Here is a 22,593-nt window from a genome sequence, read left to right as displayed (position 1 = left end):
CATCCTTTTAAAATTAATATCCCTTTGTGAATTTCCTTCGTGTGATTTTTCCTGAGAGCATCCAAAATATGACTGATTGATTGAGGGAAAAAGCTATTTTTGCCAGGGCCCTTTCCCCCACCTTTAAAAGCCAGTTTAAAACCACACGTAACATTTGTCTTTAAAGACACCAACGTTACTTACACTGCCATCCCATGAACAGACTTTTTCATTTCAAGGGTGTAATATATTGGTACCAAACTGAGTGGAGAATAAAGTGTAAATGAAGAGTTTGAAATGTGACTTTTCATAAGGCTAGCAGATAATAAAACCACCAGAGCCTATCGTCTTTATTATCAAAGTTTATTGTCGGAGTCAGTTCCTATCTACTGGGGAGTACAACTATGTCTCAATATGTGCTATAGTAACTCTAGGGTAATAGCCATTCTGCAAAATAGTTGTACTGGGGCTCTGTTAGGCATAGATCATAATTAAGTCAGTGGAAGAATGAGCCCAGAAGAACCCTGACAGTAGAGCCATTACTCTAGGGAAGTTCCAGTGCTAAGCAACCTGTAAGGCATCATCTATCAGCTGACGATGAGACTCAAGGAGGTGTTGGTGGAATGAAACAGGAGTTGAACCCATTTTCTACTCTTCCCTGCAAGACAACTATGGCTCCAATGCAAGAACCAAAAATTAGGTCTTATAAAATCCTTTAAGCTCCCAAAGCAAGTAAAGTAGGACACGAAGAGGAAAGGGCTAGGAACCAGGATAGTGGAGGATAAATTAAGTGGAATTGGAGGGAATGAAAACTTCTGGAATGAAAAGTAGCTGGATTTAGATGCCGTTTGATATGACAATACAGTACAGGTAAAAGCAAATGGGGAAATGATTCAAACATTGAAAGTTATTCAGATATCAGAAGTTAGGTGAAATTTCCCCTCTTGGAGGAAAACTGGTTTTAAAAAATGGGGAAGGTGAATCACTAATAGGAAATTGAATACCTGAGTAGAAATAGGTGTTTCAAAATGCCAGGAACAGTATAATATACAAATGAGCTGGGTCTACAGGAAGGAAAAGTGGTTATGGTAGCCTGTTAACCAGATCTGACATTGGAATGACATTTCTAACAATGGCTTTGTCTATGAGGTTCTGGCATATTTTTCGTAGCACAGGTAGCTTTGAAGGAATGTTTTCATAACACTCAACTTATGTGGGAATGCAAATTACTTTAGTGTAGAAATTCAAAGACCTCCCACCTATTTCTGCAGGATAGAAGAAGTCTTCAAACAGCTGTGGCTAAAGGGCCACGCCCTCTCACCACGCTTGTGAAAAAAATATTAAAGGAATTAACAAAACAAGTATCAGATGAGTCAGTGAGCTTTGTACCATGTAGACAGCAGATAATTTACGGTGACTTCTTCTGCAGGCAGCCTGAGAAACAGAAGAGCTTGTGTACTAGATGCTACCCTATCATTAAATATAATAATAATGAAAAATAGGGCCATTAAATGAGACCCTAGAAAAGTCTAGCTGCCGACCAGATTGGGAAGATAAATGAAACGGCATAGTTTATTTTAATCTGTATCTTCCACACTAACCTAGTTTGTCTATAGAAAAGCCATCTGCTGGCACCAGGCCAGTATGTCTGAATTTTGTTGTTATTATTAGCATCTCATTTTTCCAAAAGAGGAAATGTGTAAGTAGCAGGTGTACATAAATGACCATTTCTACAAAGCCTTCTCTGCAGTCTTGACCTGTGTGGGGACAGGTTCTACTAATGGAAGCATTTTTAAAGGCAGAAGAAAAAACATTGACTTGAGGTTTTCTCCACAGAAAGAATACCAGTGGAGTTGGGCCCATATGATGAGTCTCTTATTGGTGCTGAACAAATGGCCTCTTCTCCAGGAAATACCTTTGTTCATTCCTATCTATCTACAGGTTTCTTTTGGTGGACACATGGAGTAATCTCTAAAACAAGAAATGAGGCAGAGGCCGTTTCTTTTCTAATCATGTCTCTGATGAAGTGAAGGGTCCTAGACTTTTCTGCCACCTCATGGACGTGGGGCGAGGGTGGGCGGTGTCCCAGGACAGGATGCTCAGGCCGCTGTCCAGACCTGGGCTGTTCTGAGCCCCGTGGCCTCTTCCTGCTGCTCCCTGTGTATCCACGCTGTGAGGAATCTTCTTGAGGATCTTCCTCCTCAACTGTCCCAAATACAGTTCATTTGCTGGAAAACAGAGAGAACCTAAGTGTGAGTTAACCCTTGGATTTTAGACATTGTATAACTTTTCAAGAACATATTTATTCCATTAGATTGCCAAACAGATGAGAAGAGGCCGTTTTATGCCCATGTTGTCTCCAAAATGTCTTGTTCGATGAAAATCCCTGTCTACTTCTAGCACTTCCTCAGCTCAAAAACAGGGCAGCTGTACAGAAGAGAACTGTGGCTGTCAAGATGAGCCAAAGCTCATGGCTGGGATCGGACATAAATGCCTACGTACATAGCTGTAGCCCGGCATTGTTTTTCTCCCTTTCCTCTTCTGGCAGTTTTTGATCCAGTCCTTTGGGTAGCAAATAGCTTAGAAAATTAAAAATGCACAAAAATGTTATCTAACAAGGAGGGAGGGGGGCGGGCGGGAAGGTAAAAAGGATAAAAAGTCACTATAATTCAAAGCCTGATATCCAGTGGAGGCAGTGTAATGATTACCAGAAAAGGGAGGCTGAATTCACAGAGTGAAAGAATAAGGGAACATGAGGGGAAAAAAGCAATTTTGGTGATTTTGGCTGTAATAGTAAGAACTTCTCCTTGGCTCTGTAATTCTAGGGGTCTCAGAATAACACTGCGGTTCAATGTTAGGAGTACAGTTTGATTTGGGGGCAGGGAAGGAGACATAAGTCACTCTTCAACTTACACAGCATGAAGGGGGGCGGTGTAACAGAAGATTTCTCTTAGCATTTCATTTGGAGAAAGAAGCAAGTAGGGTGGAAATACCTAATTATACTTTAAAGGAAAGAAAAAGAAACCGTCAAGATACTTTTAGGTCCTCTGTAAAAGGAGTGCTCTCTTCATATTAAACACTGTCTGGAGGAACAAATGAACTGACAATTAGGGAAATGAGAACAAGAAGGTAAAATGAAATGTCTGTTCTCTCTGTACGTTGCCCACTGTAGGTGGTCGTTCTCCTCTCTTAAGGGGTCCAGGTGGGGAGGCTCACTCCTCTAGTGATATCTGGTAGCCCCCCCACTCCCCACTTCCTTTTAAAGCTGTTGCCCTCCTATACTCAACTGAAAATTCTCGGGCCTGTCGTCCTCAGTCCTTAGACTTTACTCACTGTAGTCCGAGATAAGCATTCTGGTTTTTTCTATTTTTTTATTTTTTGGTGCAGTTTCAATTTAAAAATATCACCCTTCAAACGTCTGTGAAATTATTATAATTGTTCACTCCATGTGAATGTCATGAGAATAAGATGATGGTTTAAAACACACTTTTGAACTCCCAGGGAGAAGCAGGCATAAGCTATTTCTTTCCTTCCCCACTGGGCTACTGCACACCACCCCAGGACGGAGACCCGAGGCCCAGGGGACACAGTCCGAAGGCACATGCGTCCTTACGTCCCAGCCCTACAGGCTAGCCAAGGCGAGCACGGCCGCTCCAAGTGAATCAGGTACACACACTGGCCCTAAATGTTCAGCACGATTTATAAGGGGAAGAAAAATTTTGGTTTTGCAGACAAAACTTTTTCTTATCGGAGCCATGTCAGACTACACTCTTTCAGGCCCAAATAATTTCAGCGATAATTACGGCTCTCAGATTAAATGTTCTGGGAGCTCACTCCTTGTTCACTTCATGCATTATACAAAATACCCACGAAATAAGCCAAGCAACCAAAGTTTCACATAAAGGAGAAAATGCTGATGGCCTGTTACCTACAGCACTGCACTGTGGGCTCGAAGAGTTCTCGGAAACAGAGGAAAATAACGGCAAGAGAAAAGGTGTTTGCGGAACCCAACACGTCCCTCAGGGTAGGCGCTGGGCGGTTCCTCCCGACTGCTTACCTTGGCTATCCCTCAGTTGCTCTCTGTCAGGCTCTCAGTGTCGCATTCTTTGGGCGGTTCCCCTCCTCCTGGCAGCTCGCTCTCGATTTCCCACAGGACGTCATCCTCGTCCTCCAAGTTGCTAGAGATGTGGCACTTCTTGAACCCCTGGACGATGGATTCGCTTGAGATGCTATTCCACGCCACCATGACCCACTCCAGAAAGAGGCCAAGGGGCGGCTTCTTGGCGTTCCCCGTGGGGCTCAGTGCCAGGTTCCCCGCCAGGAGCCAGTTGGAGTACTGGGCCCGGACACTGTCATTCAGGGGTTTGTAGACCACCACATCCAACACCTGCAGCTGCGAGGTCAGGCCCCCCGGGATGATGACCATATCGGTGCTCATGCTTTCCATGGAGCTCTTCACCGAATCAGTGGCGTGGCCCCGGAAGCCGTTCAGGATCAGCATCCCTCGCTGCTTGGGCACTGCACCGGTCCTCCGCCTCCACACCACTTCCAACCAGTCCTGCATCAAGTCCTCCGTCATCCATCCGTACCGGTGACAACGGATTTCCATGCCACTGGGGAACTTCCCGGGGGGGATGTATGTGCCCCTCAGAATGATGTACGGAGGTAACTTCCTGCCATCTGCCAAGACACCAAGCATGGCTGTGATTTTCAGTTTCTCCCTGCCTGGCGTCTTGACCAAGACGGGCTTTTCTCCCTGGTTGTCCACCGTCACCCTCGAGGGCACCTCTAAGCAAATGGGCGTCTCGTCAGCATTTCCCATCTGAGCCACCTGGTAGTCGTGTGCCCTGCGCAGAGCCAGGACGCTCCGCTGGTAGGTGACGAGCTTCTCGGTCAGGTCTTCCGGCAGCTGCTGGGGCACCGGCACCTTATGCCGCAGAGACAAGTCATACCTTCGCATCATTCTTCGACACCAGCCCAAGCTGGCCTTGAACCCTTTCTCCGGAATGTTCATCTCCTGGGCGATCTCCAGAGCTTTCAGCTGCATGGCCTCCCTGGTGATGGGGTCCCCTTTGGCCTGCATGTATCGAACGTACTCGGCCACGCGCTGGTCCACCAGGGCGAAGCGCCCGTTTTTGGGGCCCCGGAAGGCGCGCCGCATGGCGTGGGCGTTCTGCAGCTGCGGCTTCACTTTGCGCCAGTCGCGGACGTTTTTTTCCAGCACCCCAAACTGCTTGGCCGCCTGGCAGTTGTTGGTGCTCTCGGCGTACTCCACCACCATTAACTTGAACCCCGCGTCGTAACTGCGGCGCATGCCCCGGCTGAACTGAAACTTCCCGGCCAGGTCGTCTGCCGAGAGGTCATAGCCGGGGAAGCCCATGGCCATGTAGAAGGGGTACCCCTCGCCCCACTCGGGCAGCTCTGTGATGTCCCGAGGCAGACGGAGGCCATAGCTGTCCAGGTGCTGAGGCTGGGGAAACTGGGAGGCCGTGTTCACCGGGCCCACCCAATCTGGGGGCTTCACGTCAGATTCTTCATTTTCTGGCAGACAGACAGGGAGGGGCAAAGATAGTGCCCGTAAGTAAAATGATTTCTGGCTCATTCCCTGGTTTTTTTTTTTTTTTGGTCGAAATACCAAGAATACCTTAATCTCAAATTCACTAAAAGCAGTAGCTCTAATAACAGATAACACTTACAAAGTCCTTACCCCCGTGCCAATTCCCATGGATTACCACATCTAATTCTCACAATAACTTTTTTATTTATTTTGTTTATTTCTTCTTTGCAGGTGAGTCTAGAGAAATTAAGTAATGCATCAAGGTAGCTGAGCTAGGAAGTGGCAGAGCTGGAAACTGAATACAGGCAACAAGCTTGGATCACATACTAACTGTGTGGGCCATGCTTGGGTCAAAATAATCTTTACCTGGACGAGAAGCCAATTATAACCCATATTACCACATAATATTACAGAATTTGTATCATCATGGGCTGAATCATATCCTTTAAACCAAGAAAATCTATAGCAATACCACACTTAGCAAAGTTAAGCTTATAAGGCAGAAGTATGGTTCTTGCATACCAATGTCAGAACTGGGTTTCATTGTATGTTTCTGTTTAGAAGGTGGCCACAGAAGTTGAATACGACTCACAGAAATTACCATATCTCACCAAAACTAAGATGCCATCAATTGCAAGATGCACCATTATATGCCATTAAGAAAAAAAAAAAGCTACTAGTGAAACTATAACATGCCATCAATTTTAAGAGGCATTCTCAATTGCAGAGATGTTAAAGTGATGAGGGAAAAACGTGTCTTGGAATCAATGAAATACAGCATTTTAAACTATTACTTACAGAGAGAAGGCAAATCAAACCACTCTGGCTGTTGGGAAGCTGTATTTATCCAACTCCTGCCCTCTAACTATGTATCTTGATATAAGACCAAGTGTTTCTTTAGACATACTTGCTCAAATATGTACTACAGCTGCTATTGCTTTTTCTATTCAAGATTAAGTAGACAGGAAGCCAAGTAAATAACCCTGGATGCATGCTTCGTCACACTATTTTCCTTCGTTTTCAGAGGTGTGTGGTGTGCCACCAAGGCACCCAGGATGTGCGCTGGACCAAAGCCATACAAACTTCAATTTGGGTCACCTGCATACAAAGGTGCATGTTGAGATTTATTACTGACAGTCGACAGGTGAAGAAATGGAGGCTCAGAGAGGTGGATGAAGTCGCCTAAGGTCACATAGCATAGGAAAGGAGATTCTGAAACTCCAAAGCCCATAATCTTTCTGCCTCACAACCTTGCCTTACTCTTAAATACCCCACAGAATGTACCTGGAAACTTAAAATTCGTCTTCATTATTCTCCCATTGGACGGATGTTGAATTGGGTTAATCATAGTACCTGCAAAGGTTCCTCCCTGGAACTGCCATTCGTCAGAATTCTGAGACTCCTCCTCCCTTTCCAACCGAGTGATCATGTCGGGCTTAGGGAATGGGAATTCTGTTTATAGGAAATAAAACAGGTAACAGCTGTGTGTTACTGTCTTGGAACACTGCCAAAATAAGTGCTTTATAATACTTAAGAAACCCTCCCCTCCACTCCCACCCCACCACAGTCTTCTCAATATGCAGATTTATGAAAGGTGGGGGGAAAGGGCTCAGGGATACTTAAAGAAAAAATATGATGGGAAATAGGTCTGTCCAAGGGGATTTATGAATCTCTGCTAATGTACTAGCAACAACAAAAAGGAACTGCATTTAGCAGGGAAGTGGGTGAGTGCAGCCATGGATCTAATGAGCACTCTGGTACCCTGATGAGCAAATGGGGAAATCCCTCCAAATGGTTACATTCTAATAATATGGTTACATTCTAATAATATGGATATCAATGCTGGGAAGGGAGCAAGGATTCTTTGAGAATATGTCCCCAAGCTTCTAAGGCTGACAGGGTAACAATGAGACCTGTCTTCCCTCTTAAGGAACATATGAAGCACAGGCCCAGACCCATGGTGACATTTCTTAGATTATATCTTATTTTTTCTTTTTTTTGATGAGAATGCCTGGGTTGAATGAGGATGGTTCTGAGAGCTGGCACAAGCTGCTGAGTAGAAGGACACAATATTTATATCCTGCCTAAATCAAAAACAGGAAATTAAATGGGCACAGGCATTGAGGGGACAGACTCCAAGTTCAGGAGAGAGGCATGTTGGATACACCAGAGAAGAGAGACATGGAAACAATTCTCTGGGCTCAGAGCTTCTAGGAAACAAAGGAAAACAAAGCTTTACCCAGGGACAGGACAGTTTCATAATTCATCCTCATGACCTCCCGGTAGAGGGCCTTTTGTTGCTCCGTCAAAACTTCCCACTCCTCATCGGAAAAATATATGGCCACCTCATCGAATAGGGCTGGCACCTGGAACAGTGAACAGGCCTTTCTCAACGACTAGTAGGCACGTGCACACACAGATCACACACCCTCATCTCACAGGCGAGGGCTTGGGCCCGGGGAAACGTCTGTCCTCAGTCACACGGCTCCTCCGAGAGGCAAAACCAAGACAAAAACAAGGTCTTCCGTGCCCTGCTGAGTGCTCTCCTCCCCCGGCATCCACAGATAAGGAGAGCAGCGCCTTGAGAAGAAAAGCCCCCCGTACTGGTTGGGAGACACTGGATCCTCACATACAGCAGGGAGAGCTGATCACGGCTCAGCCCCCACCCAGAGCCAGAACCAACCACGCTCAAGGAAACACCCTGAGACAGCTGCCCCCTCAACACAACCCTGCTCTCCCTTGGTCACAGATCCTCAGCCCAGGAAGGTGTTGGGGGCCTCCTGGGCACTAGTCTCCATCTGCAGGGCACTAGCCCCAGTTTTTGACTCAGAACCCAAAGCTGCCAGGGAGGGGCCAGTGGGGGGAGGAGGAGGGGGAGGAGGAGAAGGGGGAGGGGGAGGGGGAGGAGGAGGAGGGGGAGGGGGAGGACAGAAGGGCTAATTAGAGCTTCAATTTATGTAATGAGATACTAGAGCAGACTGCTTTGCTTTGATGCCTAGACCCGCAGCAGGAAGCCCTAAGGACAGAGAAGAGGGCTCTACTCCTGCTCCCGGCTCACCTACCTCCCCACCCCCATGGGCCAGTGGGACAGGGGGTGCCTGAGCAGCCAAACGCAGCCAAGCCACCCAGACCGACCCCATCTTGTTCAACTATCTGCTTTTCTTTTTACTATGTGTTTTCTTTCAGTCATTAAAAATCCTACTCCAAAGTTCATCGTATTCAGTGGTAAGGGATCTGGGCTGCTGCTTTCACAGTTATTCCCCATAGCTGAATCTAGGGCCTGGGGGATCAGAGTACTGTTTTTCATCTGCTTAGAAAAGTTCAGTGTCTGCACCGCCTGCAGCTTCTTCAGGCACCCGGCCATCAATCAATCATCTAGATCTCCTGGCCCTTCTTCCTTATTCACGAAGCCCACCTCGTCCCTCCCCACCCTCACAGCCTCTTCCACATAGGGAGAACCTCCTAGGAAAGGCCCCGTAACTGCTTCCCTTATTTCCCCCCACAGCCCCATTTAATTAAGGAGGAAACTGGCTCAGAGCAGCCCCGTTTCTGGCCCAAAGTCACACAGCCAATAACGGCAGGGTTGAGAGTGGGACACAGCACTGTCTGACTTCGAGGCTCCCGCCCTTACAGAGGGCAGAGGGGCCTCCCAGGTAACCAGCTTGCAGGCCTCCGCCCCCACCCCGCACACGCTCAGCGGTACTCAGCTGCTGCAGTTCCCTGAACAAACCATCCTCAGACCCTCCGTGTCCCCGCACATGGTGCTCCGCTGCCTCGGAGGTCCTCCCCATTCTTGGCCTGGCTGACACCCACCCGCCTTCCAAGACTCAGCCCAGACGTCCTGCTCCCCGGGGAACTGGTCCCAACCCAGGCTGTGTGCCCTGTGACGCCCTGGGCTCAAGGCTCTGGTGGCACTTATCACGCTGCAGAGTCCTCTTGGTTTACCTGTCTGCTTCTTCCACTAGAATATTGGCTCACTGAGGGCAGAACCTGGGCTTATTCCGTTTTGTTTCCCTAAGCCTAGAACACTTCCTGTAGGTAGTAATCCCTTAAAAATGTGTTCTTGAATCAAAGATTTAAGCAAATAACCTCTGGACTTCCCTTCTCTTATTCCACTTGGAATAGCTTCAAATAATCGTTAAAATTTATCTGTCACAAAACTGAACTTACTCTTTGGAGTAAGAATGGACAAAAATCCCTAGTGTAAAATACCAGGAGGTACAAACGGATTGGTCTCTAGGCTCCGCTCAGGCTTCATCAATCTGGAAAGCCAGGCAGCCAGGAATTTTCCATCCCACCCCATCCCACTTCCCAGGCTTTTAAACAACTCTCCCTTTGGCCTTTTCTCTCCCTAGGAAATTCCACATCTAGGCCATACCTATTTATAGTCCCTTTCCCTTTGCTGATAAAACAGGACACAGGACTGGCTATGCCTGTCATTTCAGAGGGGCTACCCGTATCGATCCTTGTAGAAGGTAACACGTTCTGGGCCTGGTAAAAATATCAGCAGCCCTGGAGTGGTGAGAAGGCAGCTGGAGGCTGGGGCTGGAGTCATCTCCTCCCATTTATGACTGAGCCCCGGAGGATCCTCAGACAAGCCCACATTATGCTCCAGAGGCGCACAGTGCAGTGGCTTAGGAATCCTCCTCACAGCAACCTTCTGTGAGAATTGAGCAAGCCTTCAGCCAGCCCTGCTGTGCAGGCCTCCCCTCTCTCCACAGAGGCCTTTTATCTAGCCGAGCACGGCAGAAGGTAAACAGGGCCAGCCCTGGGCCAAACTCAGAAATCAGGCAGCCGGCATCCAACCCCTGGACACCCTTGCTTGGCCTCACAGGTAGAGGCCCTCGATCCCCGCCTTCCTCCCTTCCCTCAGAAGGTCAAGGACTCATCAGACAGGTGTTCTTCCTTCAGCTTCTGTGCGCTGCCTCACTCGGTCCCACGAGCTGGCGTTCCAACGCTTATCTCCAAGGGTAACCGTCCTAAAGTACTTACACGCTGCCCAGGCTCGCTGACAGAGCTGCACGACCACCCAGCAAAGACAGCACTTAGAGGGCTGGGACCGGTGCACTGATTGAGTGCCTGCTGTATGCCAGGCACTGTGTAGGGTGCTCCCTCTTACGTGGTTAAATGTGTTATCTTACTGAATCCTTTAAATAATACAGGGATACGGGGATCACCACCCCAGTTTTATGGGTGAGGAAACAGGGCTGATAAGTATCTTGCCCAAGGTCACAGAGTTAGCAAGTCTGACTCCCAAGCCCGTGCTTTCTCGGCCGGCCACTTAGGCCAAGTGGCCTCTGCCTGGTGGCGGTAGCAAACCCTAGGGTCCCTTAGAAAGAGGAGCCAAACCCTAGGGTCCCTTAGAAAGACGAGCCGAAGACTTCTCCCTCAGAGCTGCTAGGGAGGGAGCTCAGACTCCTGGGCGCAGCACACTCCCCCGCAGGGCTGGCTGGGTCCCCTGGCCGCCTCTGCTTCTCTCGCCCATCCCCTCCACTCCCTGACACGCACTGCAGGCTCCAGCTGCAGGAGCTGCTCCTGACTCTGCACACACCAGCTTTCCTCTCCAGTGCTTTTGCTTCTGGCTGCCTGGAGGGCAACACCCTCCCTTCCCTTGGCTGCTTCCACCTATTCCTAAGCCTTGGTTCGAAGTACAGTTTCCCTTTTTTCTACTTGAAATTGGATTTCTACTCCAATTCTCCCACGAAATATTACCCTAATATACAGCATGACTCTTTGGTTTGAAAAGCTTTTACTGATCACTCTAACACAATCCCAAACAACCAAAATACATATTCGATTCTTTTCTTCCCCTAGTTTTAATGCTCTAGAGCAGGGTTTTTCCCACCTCAGCACTGCTGACATTTTTGGCCAGATAATTCTTCGTTGTGGGAGCTGTCCTGTGCATCACCGATGGGTAGCAGCGTCCCTGGCCTCTACCCAGGAGATGCCAGTAGGATCTCCCACTCCCCAGGCCCCACCCCGAGTCATGACAACCAAAAACGTCTCCACCCAGACGCCCCTGGGAGGGATGGGGCTGGGGGCAAAACTGCCTACTGCTCCAGACCAGGTCCCTGCCTGCCTTCTCCAGTTCTCCAGCCTGCAGCAGAGCCCGTCCTGAGCTGACTTCCCCCACAGAACTCCAGATACTGTGCAGTTAATTAGATTTACTTCCCTATCTTCCTCACAAGACTAGTACCCCCGCGAGACTAGGGATCTTGCCTTAATAACACCCAGCACTGAGCTCAGTAGCTGCGGAGGATGGCAGACTGCCTGGGTGCCACACATGCCAGTCCCCCTCCTCCAGCTCCTCTGGTTACCTCCTTCTTTCCCAGCCAAGCATGGGCTTCACCTTGCTCCTCTCTGTGTTGTCCCAATACACTCACATGTTCGCTTCTACCGCACCTGTTTTGCGCACTTCTCCATTCTGTGTAGATGTTCTCAGTTGGCCAGTGCAGCCTCAAAGCCATGAGTTCTTGCTCAGGGCTAGATGGGACTGACGCCTGCTCTCCAAAATCTCCCCAGCTGCATGGATCTGAACTGGGGAGGAGGCCAGGGTGGGCCGAAGAGACAAATGCAATCCAGCCTCCACAGCTAGATAAGCAAACCCAGAGCCTGGTGTTGTATTGCTTTAAATTGTTTTTATTGAAGTATAACATACATACAACAAAATGCACTACTTTTAAGGTTCCACCTCAAGAGGTGTTTTTAAGAACAAATGTCAGCGTACATGTGTATCCTAGGGGCAAGGTAGATAACCTTGCTGCACCCCGTGCAGTGGGAGCGGAGCGGGACTGGATGGTTTGGAAGGACCATGATTCTATGAATACAGATCTCTCATTGGAAACAAAGGATATGTATACCGATGACATTCATACACAGTGGAAAACTAAGCAGAGAAAAGGAATGTCATTTTGTTGCTTCTTTAAAATGTTTACCATTCATGCCCAATTATCATGAAGTCCAGTAAGTACTGTGAATAATGTACATAACGATGACTATAAATATCTATTGCATTTACACTTTTATAAGTTTACTCTAATGCTATCACACTATGCTGTCTGGATATGCTCCCTATTCACTGCTGCCTACCATCCCAATCCCTCCATCCAGGACCAGCTGGAAATGCAGCTCTCTCCTGTGTCAACTACTGTAAGAGGTGTTCACACAGAACCAACTGGCCTCGTCTCATAAAGCTCTCCTCACGTCAGTTCAGTGCCCCAAGACTTACTTAAATGGTTTAAATGGTTCCCTTCAACCAGCGGTAGGTGATAAAGACTCTCTCCTCACCCAAAGTTTGGTCAGGCTCCTCTGAGCCCTCTTCTCCACTAGGCCTCTGTCTTGGACACATACATACCCACCTCCGGTTCTCAGTCTGCCCAGACCAGTTTTAGCAAGAATCCTGCTAAGTCAGTTTAGAAAGAACTCCCCACCGTGGATGTCTCCCCTTAGTAATTTTCCATCCACTGAGCCCTCCGCTCTGCTCCTTGGCTATAAATCCCCACTTGCTGAGCCCGATCTCTCTCCCCTATTGTGACAGTCTTGAAACCTATCTCAATAGTCCTGAATAGTCTTCCTTATCATCTTAACAAATGCCAGAACAATTTTTCTTTCACATAGGTCAGCGGAGATTTGGTTGGTGTCTACAAGGTGCCTGGCATTGAGCAGGACATAGGGAACCCATGGGTACAGGAGAGAGACACAGTCGTGGCCTCTTGGACTTCGGATCCTGATGGCGTGCCTGAAGCTGCATGCCTGAAGGGACTGTTCCCATAACCAGTTCCTCCATTCTTCACTGTGCCTTTTAAAGCCACAGAACTGTTTTCTCAGGAATGCAAACACACCGGGCTAGGCTATTTTTACTTCCTATGTCTGCTTGAGGAAGAGACTTAATACAAGCCTGGTTCCCAGGCCTGCCCCTCACAGCTATGTGTGGACTCCACACCTTCTTACTTACCCATCCGCCTTCTGAGCAGATTCGGACTTTCTGCATATCTGTGGGGCCATCCTCCAGTTCCCGGCTCTGAATCTCTTCTTCTTCTTCCTCTTCTTTCAGGGTCATATTGAGAGGGTAGGCTGTGGACTCCATCTCTGCAAGCAAGATTCAGTTCAGAAAAATCAGGTGCTAGTGTGAACTCTTTAAAGCCTGTGATGGGGGCAGCTCAGGCTACACAAACCTTTTTAGCCCCAAGCACAGTTCAGCTGCAACAATGGAAGGGGACAGGGCCAGGCCTGGGGAGGAAGGGTTTCAGGGAAAGCACCAGGAAGCTGGAAGGTGACATATTTAATTATGATAAGAAGAGGGTTGCAGGCAGATAGCATACCTGGTTGCCTTCAAATATTTAAAAAGCTATCTGTGTAAGAGAGACCAGACTGGTTCTGTAGAGACCCAAAGGCAGAACAGGCCGCTGAGTAAACATTCCAGGAAGAGATTTTAAAGAGTGCATCAAATGGCAGAACTTTCTCACAGCCAGTGCCACCCAAACATGGAATTGGCAGCAAGACAGCGGTGTTGGCTTCCTTTCAGTGAAGGCATTTGAACACAGATAGAGCACTCGCTCAACTGGGTTGTTCCTACAGGGCCAGTTCAGCATCAGGAGGTTGGTTGGCCCAGAGTGCCTGGATTTTCCAGATTCAAAGGTTCTGTCCATGAGCCAGGTCAGAAAATAAGAGTGTTCTGCCTTAAGCGACTTTCCAAGCCCAGGAGTCGGTGATCCTTAGTGAGGGGTAATGCCTGGACACCCAAGAAGGTGCAGAAATCAGCTGGGGCCAGGCTCTGGGGCCCACCGCCACTGGGAAGACTCGCTGCCTCTGGGCCGCAAATTCCCTCTCTTCTGCAAATTCTCTCGCCCAGCTCCTAGGCCAGTACAAAGGGCCGCGCTCCTGCCCTCTAGGGGCGCGGGCAATTCCTAGGTGTGGAGTGAGCGTGCATCTTGTGGGCCGCATCCTCCCGGGCTTCCAAAGAAAAGATCCTTCCGGAGTTCAAAGTCTGCTTCGATATTTTCAAAAAGGACGGGCGAATGCGGCAGGATAGGTCTGGGGCGGGTGGAACAGGCTTCAGATCCCTGGAGCTGGGGCCCGAACTTGGCCGCGGCCTCCCCCGCCGGCTCCCGGGAGGGAGATGGGGAGATGGGGGGATGGGGGCGCCGCCCCGCGGCGAAGGTGCAGGCGAAGAGGTATCCTCTGCCGCCACCGCCCACCCGCCCGGCGCCCCGCCCGCCGCCGCTGCCGCGCCCCCGGGCGCGCTCCGGTTTCTCCAGCCATCTTGTCCCATTTCCCTTTCTCCGCGGCCCCGCGCCGGGAGCGCTCCTGCCGCCCCCCTGCCCGCGCCCGGCCCGGCCAGTCTCCCCGCCTGGCCCGCTCCCGGCCCCAGCGCACCTGCCAAGCGGCCGGGGCCGGCGCCGCCTGCCTTCCCCGGCGGGCCCGCAACAAAGGCAGTGGCGGCGGCAGTTGCAGCTGCAGCCTCGGGACCCCCCGCCCCCGCCGCGGCCCAACCGCCGGGGGCCCGAGGGAGGGGCCGTGTCGCCCCCGGCCCCCGCCCCGCCCGCCCGCCGGCCCGCGCGCACTCACCGCCGGGCCGAGAGCCGGGGCGTGGGCCGGGGCCGCGGTGGAGACGCCGAGGGCTCCGGCCGGGCTGTCACAGCGCCATCCTTCCCGTCTCTCCGGCTTCCCGTGCGCGCGGCCCCTCGGGAGGGAGCGGGGAGGACACGTGGTGGGAGGAGGGAGGGTCCGGCCGGGAGCTGAGGGTGTTGGGAGGCGAGGGGAGGAGCGCGGCTGATGTCAGCGGGCCGCTGCGGCGCCGGGGGACGGCGCCCGCGCCAGCTCCCGACCCTCCTCCCGGCGTGGCTTCCGGCCGGTCCGCGCCGCGCGCTCCTCCTGGCTGAGCTCCCGACCCTCCGCCCGGCTCCGCCTCGCTGGCCTGAGTAGTGGTGCTCTCTGCCCTCTCCGCTCCCCCTGGTGCAGTTTCCTGTGCACCATGTGCGACCTCAGCATAGATGAGGCAGGAAGAGCCCGGATTTATGTTTGAACTGAATGTAGCCAGGGTGCACACGTTCATGCGCTTATTTGCATGAACCACTGCTTTGCACTTGCTTGGACGAGCACTCGAGGCACGCTAAGGCATGCTGCAAGGAATGTGTTATGAAGAGTAGACCAGCGAGGGGGTTGGGGGGAGTGAGGAGGGGTCTAGGATCTTTCGGGAAGCATGCATATGCATATTCTGGCAGAACTTCGTACGTAATATACATGTGGAAGGAACTTCCTGATTTTTGTAGTTGTTGCGTGTTAAATCCCAAATGTGTAATGCCATGGAGGAAGTAACTGTATAGAAGGATCTTCTCCAAAATGTTCAAAGAATTTGCGTGCAGCTCTGTGGACAATACAACAAAAGTGAGCGGAGAAGCCCTGAATCTCTTCTCATTCCAGAAAAAGATCCCGGGTTTGGTTTTTTGTTGGGAACTCATTAAAGAAGAAATTATTCTGACAATTGTTAAAGCGGAAAAGTAGGACTTTATTCGGGATTATTGAGATAGCTGGCAAGACTATCGCAATAGAGCTGAGCTCTCCGGCTCAACTCTGAATACAGCAAAGACTAGTTGGGGAATTAGCACCCACCTCGGAGTGAGGAGGTCAGTGGATGGAATACTAAGAGGAGACAAGAAGGGTAGAGGGACTGTTGCTAAACCGATTTAACGGGATGCTTGCTGATGGCAAGCCAGGTTGATCGGATATCCAGGGTGGGGGGTTCTCTCTAAACTGATTTAGCAGGATTCTTGCTAAAACTGGGCTGGGAGGGCTGAGGACCGTAGGGGGTGTGTATGTGTCCCATGCAGAGGCCTAGTGGAAAAGAGGGTTCAGAGGAGCCTGACTAAAATTTGGTCAAGGAGAGAATTTTGTCAAAATTTTCAGACTGTCCCTGAGACCTGAGTGCCTGCAGGGAAAGATTTCTCCGAGTTTTTGTCGCCATTCCTGTATTTATTTATATGTGACTTTGATTTCTGTCTGCCATGGAGAGGCTACAGTGGAACTGTGGAGCTCTCAATATATAAAATGTAGTATGACAATCGCGTCTTTGAAGTGTAATTATGGCGGACAACCAAAGACCAAGACCAAAGAGGTCTAATCGATGGAGAACAGTAGATTCAAATATTGGGAGAGAGGTAGATATTAGGATTTTTTGTTTGTTTTTACGCACAATTCTTTTTGTGTATAAAGTTAACATTTTTAGAGCAAGTGTGACATCTTAGCTCAAATTGATTGACATTCCCATCTTTTCTGAGAAAATGGCTGGTTCAAATGGAAAGGTGAGGAGGGAGTCAGGAAGGAGAAGGGTGCTAGGGGCACTGCTGACAGCTCACCTTCTTACAAAAAAAGTATTGATACAGGTTATGAGATAACCAAAGAGGAATATTATGCTAGGGTTTTAGGTTCTGAGAGCCCCACTGTTCTCATGCAGCTTTGATTAGGTTTTCCCTGGGAAGAGGCCAACCAACAGTGTCCCACCTGAATTCTTGACTTTGAACCCACAGCCCCATGATCTCAGTTATTGTCATAGGCCCACCTTTGTAGAAGTCCACAACTGCTAACACGACTTACTCATAGGAACAAAGTGCTGGGGTCAGCACAACACACTGAAGACATTCATGTTTGTGGCTAAGTCACATCACTTGTCTCTGCCTGAGTTTCCTCATCTTCAGAAAGAGGGGGTTGAGCTAGTTAATTGTCTGAGCTTCCCCTCAGCTCTATCATTCAGTGATTCCTTTCTCCGTAAGACTTTGGCTTAGTCTGAAAGGGGAGTGACTGAAGCTAGTCTTTGAAATGGTGCATGGCTTTGGTACTTTGGTAGGATGGATATCTGTTAGTAAGTGGTTAATAATTATGAACAGAACACCTATGGAATCAACATGATAGTTCTTTAATGATGTGATTGGTCTGACTTCATCTTTCCTTCTGTTGAATTTTTGCAATACACAAACCATAGGGATTCCAAAGAGCCCAAGTCCCACAAAATACCTCTTGAACTGTAGTGTCTGCTGGTTAATACACATTTCTGACCTTCAGTACAGGCTCCATGGCCCTCAGACAGCATAGCTACTGGCCCCCATTGCTCCATCTCTCAGGGACTGTGGTAGATTGAATTAATGGTCTTGCTTCTTTGTGTTTCTGTGGTAGTACACCCTGCTGTTACATAGCACACCTTGCTGAGGTCTCAGTTGTGCAGAATGTACTTCAATGCCCCTTCACTTGGCATGGCCATGTGACATGCTTTGGCCGATTGAATGTAGGTGGAAGTGACTACATGTGAATCCTGAACATGGGTCATAGAAGGTCTCACATATTCTCACTTATATCTCTGGTAGCTTTTGTCCTCTGCCATGACAAAATCATGCCTAGTTAGTCACTACCCCTCCAGCCTGGGCTCCAGAATTAGACCTGTGCTGCACAGCCATCCTGTGAACATGAGAAGAGATCACTGTTTTGTTTTAAGCTATTGAGTCCTCAGGTGGCTGGTTAGGTAGCATTTTTGTGGTGAAAGCTAATTGAGACAGTGACAACAGGCAACCTTGGACTCAGAGCTCCCATCATTGGCCCTCCTGGGGATGCTCTGAGGGAGGGGAAAGGAGAGTTGCCATTTCATGGTGGAAATCCTCAGATATGTGGACAAGGGAATCCGAGATTGGGAGTGGAGAAATAAAGAACCAAATGGGGGGAGGGCATGTAACTGCTGGCTGTATCTTTCTCTTCCCTGGGATTCTGGCACTTCAGAGGAAGATCAAGATATGAGGTCTACATTCATATTCCCAGTAAAGCCTGAAACTATTCCTGGGAGATCTTGATAAAATGGTAAGGAAAACCCTGCTCCGGACAGTTCTTGGAAGGGTTAGAAGGTTCCTGGAGAGGCAGTGTGTTGTTAGAGCAACTCAGAGGATTAAGGAACAGGTAGAAGTTCCTCTAGAAAAAAAGCAAAGAGAATTGTAATACTGAGTGTAGTACAGTAGTCCCCCCTTGTTCGCAGGGGACATGATCTAAGACCCCCAGTGGCTGCTTGAAACCACAGTTAGTACTGAGTCATTTTCTGTTCATGTCTTCCACCCACAAATTTAATACCTTTTCCATCTTAACTGACCACTTATCATACACTGTGACCATAATTTTTGCAGTTTGAGGTGCAACAGCAAAACTAGCATGGGTTTTGTCCTTCTTGGCAATTTCATGAATAGAAGATTCGTTCTTACCATATCTTAGCAACCTCAGCATATGATTTTTTTACTTTCCTTATTGAGTTGAGAACTTTCACCTTTTCACTTAAAGGAAGCACTTTGTGATTCTCTTTGGCATATCCAAATTACCAGCATCACTACTCTTGCACTTTGGAGCCATTATTAAGTAAAATAAGTACCACTTGAAACAAGCACTGAGATACTGAGACAATCAGTCTGATAATTGAAATGGCTACTAAGTGACTAATGGGCAGGATATGCTGGACAAAGGGATGATTCACTGTCCCAGGCAAGATGGAGGGGGATGGTGCAAGAATTCATCATGCTACTCAGAACAGTGCACAATTTAAAACTTATGAGTTATTTCTGGAATTTTCCATTTAATATTTTCAGACCATGGTAGACTATGGGTAACTAAAACTGTGGAAAGTGAAACCATGGATAAGGGGGGCATACTGTAGAGACTACAGACAGACTCCCAAATGTTTAAAGGCTCAAACAATAGAAATTTATCCTTCATTTATGTAACAGTCCTCTGTGGGTGTTCCTGGTCCACAGGTGACTCTCCTCCATGCTGTGATTTAGAGACCCAGGTTCCTTCCATCTTGTGGCTCTGCCACACCCTCAGGCCTTGTGATTTTCTTCAACCATCAGAGTGAAGAGGAAAGAGAAAATGGAGAATGTACACCCCCCTTTTTTTTTAGCCCTAAAGTGACACATATCTCTTTTGCTTACATTCCATTGGTTAGGATCAGTTACATTTATATGAGAAGGGGCTGGGAAATATAGAGTATATCTAGGCAGTCACTTTCCAGTGACAGCTCCACACACTGAAAAGGGGGACCTGGATTTTTGTCTCTGCCACAGGGATGCTTTTTCTTTCAACACTTTAAATATTTCACTCCACTCTCTTCTTGCTTTTAAGGTTTCTAAAGGGAAGTCCAATGTAATTCTTATCCTTGTTTCTCCTTAGGAAAGATAGTTTTTCCCTCTTTGGCTTCTTTCAAGATTTTCTTTTTGTTTTTGTTTTTCTGTAGTTTAATTATATTTTTAGGTGTAGTTTTTTGATATTTTCCTACTTGGTATTCTCTGAGCTTCCTGGATCTGTTGTTTGCTGTCAGTAATTAATCTGGGGAAATTCTCAACTATTATTACTTCAAATATTTCTTCTGTTCCTTTCTCTCTCTCTTCTTCTTCTGGTATTTCCATTATGTGTATGTTATACCTGTTGTAGTCTTTTCATAGTTATTTTTTTCCCTATTTTTTTCTTTGCTTTTCAGTTTAAGAAGTTTCTGCTGACATATCTTCATGTTCACTTATTCTTTCTTTGGCTGTGTCCAACCTACTGATGAGCCTATCAAAACCATTCTTGACTTCTATTGCAGTGTATTTTATTTTTAGAATTTCCTTTTGATACTTTCTTAGAGTTTCCATCTCTCTGCTGACATTACCCATCTTTTCTTTCACATTGTATACTTTTTCCATTAAATCCCTTAGCATATTAATCATAGTTATTTTAAATTCCCAATTTGATAAATTCCAAAATCTCTGCCATATCTGGGTCTAGTTCTGATGCTTACTCTGTCTCTTCAAAATGTATTTTTTTCTTTTTAGCATGCTTTGTAGTTTTTTGTTAAAAGCCAGAAATGAGCTATTGGGTAAAAGGAACTGAGGTAAATGGACCTTTAGTATGAGGTTTAATATTTATTGGGCTAGGAGTTAGGCTGTGTTTACTGTTTGCTCTAGCTGAGGTGTTAGAGGCTAAAATTTCTTACAGTGTCTTTGTTTTTGTCTCCCCTGTTGTCTTTGGATTTCCCTAGAGACTCTCTTAAACAGGACTGGAGGCTTGCAGTTCTTTTAGCTGTAAGTCCATGTTATTACATAGGGGCCTCTTTGATATGTTGAAAACTCTTGGGGGAGGATAAGCATCTCATAATCTATGATTAAGTCTCATTGGTTTAGCCTGTGTTCCTGAGCTATGACCTTCACAAGTACTTCTCAGTTTTTTCCTCCTTCCCCGTTAACTGAGACACGATGAGGAAGTTGGACTTGGGTTTTTCCCTTCCCCCAGGTCAGTTAGGCTCTGGTAAAACCCGAGTTGGTTAAGTTCTGGTAAAATAAGTTTTCCTTAAAAGCAGGCTTTTGTTAAGGAGAACAGAGCATGCTGGGCTTATTTAAAAATGGTTAGTTTTCCCCTTCCCCTTCTGGATGTATGAAGGGATTTTTCTCACATATTCACCCTGAGAACCTGGTGAGGCTCCTGGACATAAAACTCAGGAAAGTGTGGGGGCCCCCAGACAAATTTCTCTCTTAAGCTAGTCTGGGCCCAGTCGCCAATAATTAGTCAATTGCCCTTTACATGTTCCTGCAAGGCTCCAGCTGCAGCTCTGCTCCTAATAAACTATAATCCTCCATATTTGTCTGTCTCTCCAGTTTTCAGGGTGACAGTTTGTCCTGAAACCTCAATTCCCTGATGTATCTAAGACTTGTTGATTTTCAGTTTGTTCAGCTTTTTTTTTTTTTTTTTTTTTTCTTTTTGTGAGGATAGGAGTGATGACTTCCAAGCTCTTCACATGTCAGACTGGCTAGGGCTTCTTTAAATAAGGAAGCTACTTATCTTTAACTTGCAGATAAGGCTATGGCAAATCTCCTACTTTACCTTTATCCTCAGAGATGACACAATTCAATAGCTAGTTTCCTTTACACCAGTGGAGTTGAGCTCAGTACAGCCCATTCATGCTGGTTCTTCTTATCTCTCAGTTAATATGTTATGTCTACAACCCTCTCTCATTCCCTTCTATAATATTCATTTATTGCTCCTAGTCTCAGCCTCTGAGGTGCCACAAAACAAATCTAACATAACAGCCTTGTCGATATTTAAAAACTTCTGTTTTGTTCCTTCAAATCTCCCCTAAATGTTCCTGTTTTCTTCAATAGTTCCTCATAGGGCATGGTTTCAAGTTTCTTGTCCTTTGAGATTACTTATGATCTATTGTAGTTCAGGATTTTCCTGAGATCTTAGTAATACCATAATCCTCAAAGTAATTTTCCCACATATATTTTTGTGTGTATTTAGTTTTCTTTCTACATTCAGAAGAGTCTTTCTACTGGAAAGGAAAAAGCAAACTAGTTCTTTGCCAAAAAACAAATTCTTCCCTAGCAGTGAATGCTAGGTCAGTTTCTCATGTGTCTTGTATAAGGGAAACTGAATGACATAATACTGTCCTCAACAACATTGTTTGAGAAAATGTAGTCTCAAAATTCAAATAATGTAGCTGTCAGCTTTTGCTGCACCATGGGATGTTAGTGGACATATGTGAGCAGAGAAATGACCTGTGCTTGCACAGTGGGGCTCGCCTCTGATACTCCAATGGTTGGCTATGACGAGTGTTCCCTGGGTAGCTGCTCCTTGAGCCTGGTCTCTGGACCACATGTGGAGCTGACCTTAACTCAACCCGCAGCCTGGAACCAAGCCCAACCAATTCACTGCTTGAAGCAGAGCTGCCAGTGGAGCCCAGCCTAGATCATCTGATCCATAGTTGGCCTAAAGACCAGTGAACATGAAAATAAATACGTTTTACATAAACCACTGGGTTTTGGGAGATGGGACCAGGCTGATCACTTGAGCATAAGAGGCGAGCCCCACTGTGTAAGTACAAGTCAATCCTCTGCTCATATTATAACTACTAACATACTGTTGGTCAAAGCAAGTCACATGGCCAGGCCCGAAGTCAAGAGCTGGAGAAATACTCTCTCTCCACCATGAGGCCATGGTAAGAGTGTTGTCTCAGTCTGCCCAGGCTACCTTAACAAAATGCCATAGATTGGGTGGCTTAAACA

The 22,593-nt window shown here is 47.6% G+C and overlaps 1 protein-coding gene across 3 annotated transcripts; it reads right to left on the bottom strand.

Moving 5' to 3' along the window:
• Window positions 1–325: 325 nt before the first annotated feature.
• Window positions 326–15,375, bottom strand: POGK (pogo transposable element derived with KRAB domain). Of its 3 annotated transcripts, XM_059935424.1 has the most exons (6): window positions 15,104–15,375; window positions 13,491–13,624; window positions 7,776–7,902; window positions 6,890–6,988; window positions 4,037–5,520; window positions 326–2,207 (listed from the first exon to the last, which is right to left on the bottom strand). In XM_059935424.1, exons 2-5 carry the CDS (start codon window positions 13,620–13,622, stop codon window positions 4,049–4,051), a joined length of 1,830 nt encoding a protein of 609 aa, XP_059791407.1. In that variant the 5' UTR covers window positions 13,623–13,624; window positions 15,104–15,375; the 3' UTR covers window positions 326–2,207; window positions 4,037–4,048. The 3 variants fall into 3 exon arrangements, with proteins under 3 accessions (XP_059791407.1, XP_059791418.1, XP_059791429.1); XM_059935435.1 differs by lacking the exons at window positions 7,776–7,902; window positions 15,104–15,375 and having other exon boundaries at window positions 13,491–13,572; XM_059935446.1 differs by lacking the exons at window positions 6,890–6,988; window positions 7,776–7,902; window positions 15,104–15,375 and having other exon boundaries at window positions 13,491–13,563.
• Window positions 15,376–22,593: the final 7,218 nt, after the last annotated feature.

Source organism: Balaenoptera ricei, chromosome 1 (genome assembly GCF_028023285.1).
Source record: "Balaenoptera ricei isolate mBalRic1 chromosome 1, mBalRic1.hap2, whole genome shotgun sequence".
NCBI lineage: Eukaryota > Metazoa > Chordata > Mammalia > Artiodactyla > Balaenopteridae > Balaenoptera > Balaenoptera ricei.
This window is presented reverse-complemented; position numbering and strand designations above follow the sequence as displayed.

What these genes read in the sequence shown, in the direction of transcription:
- POGK (XM_059935424.1), bottom strand. Translation starts at nt 13,622, where the DNA reads ATGGAGTCCACAGCCTACCCTCTCAATATGACCCTGAAAGAAGAGGAA. An exon ending in TCTGCTCAGAAGGCGGATGG is followed by an intron (nt 7,903 to 13,490) that starts GTAAGTAAGAAG and finishes TCACTGTTCCAG; the next exon opens with GTGCCAGCCCTATTCGATGA. An exon ending in CCAGGGAGGAACCTTTGCAG is followed by an intron (nt 5,521 to 6,889) that starts GTACTATGATTA and finishes TCTGTCTGCCAG; the next exon opens with AAAATGAAGAATCTGACGTG.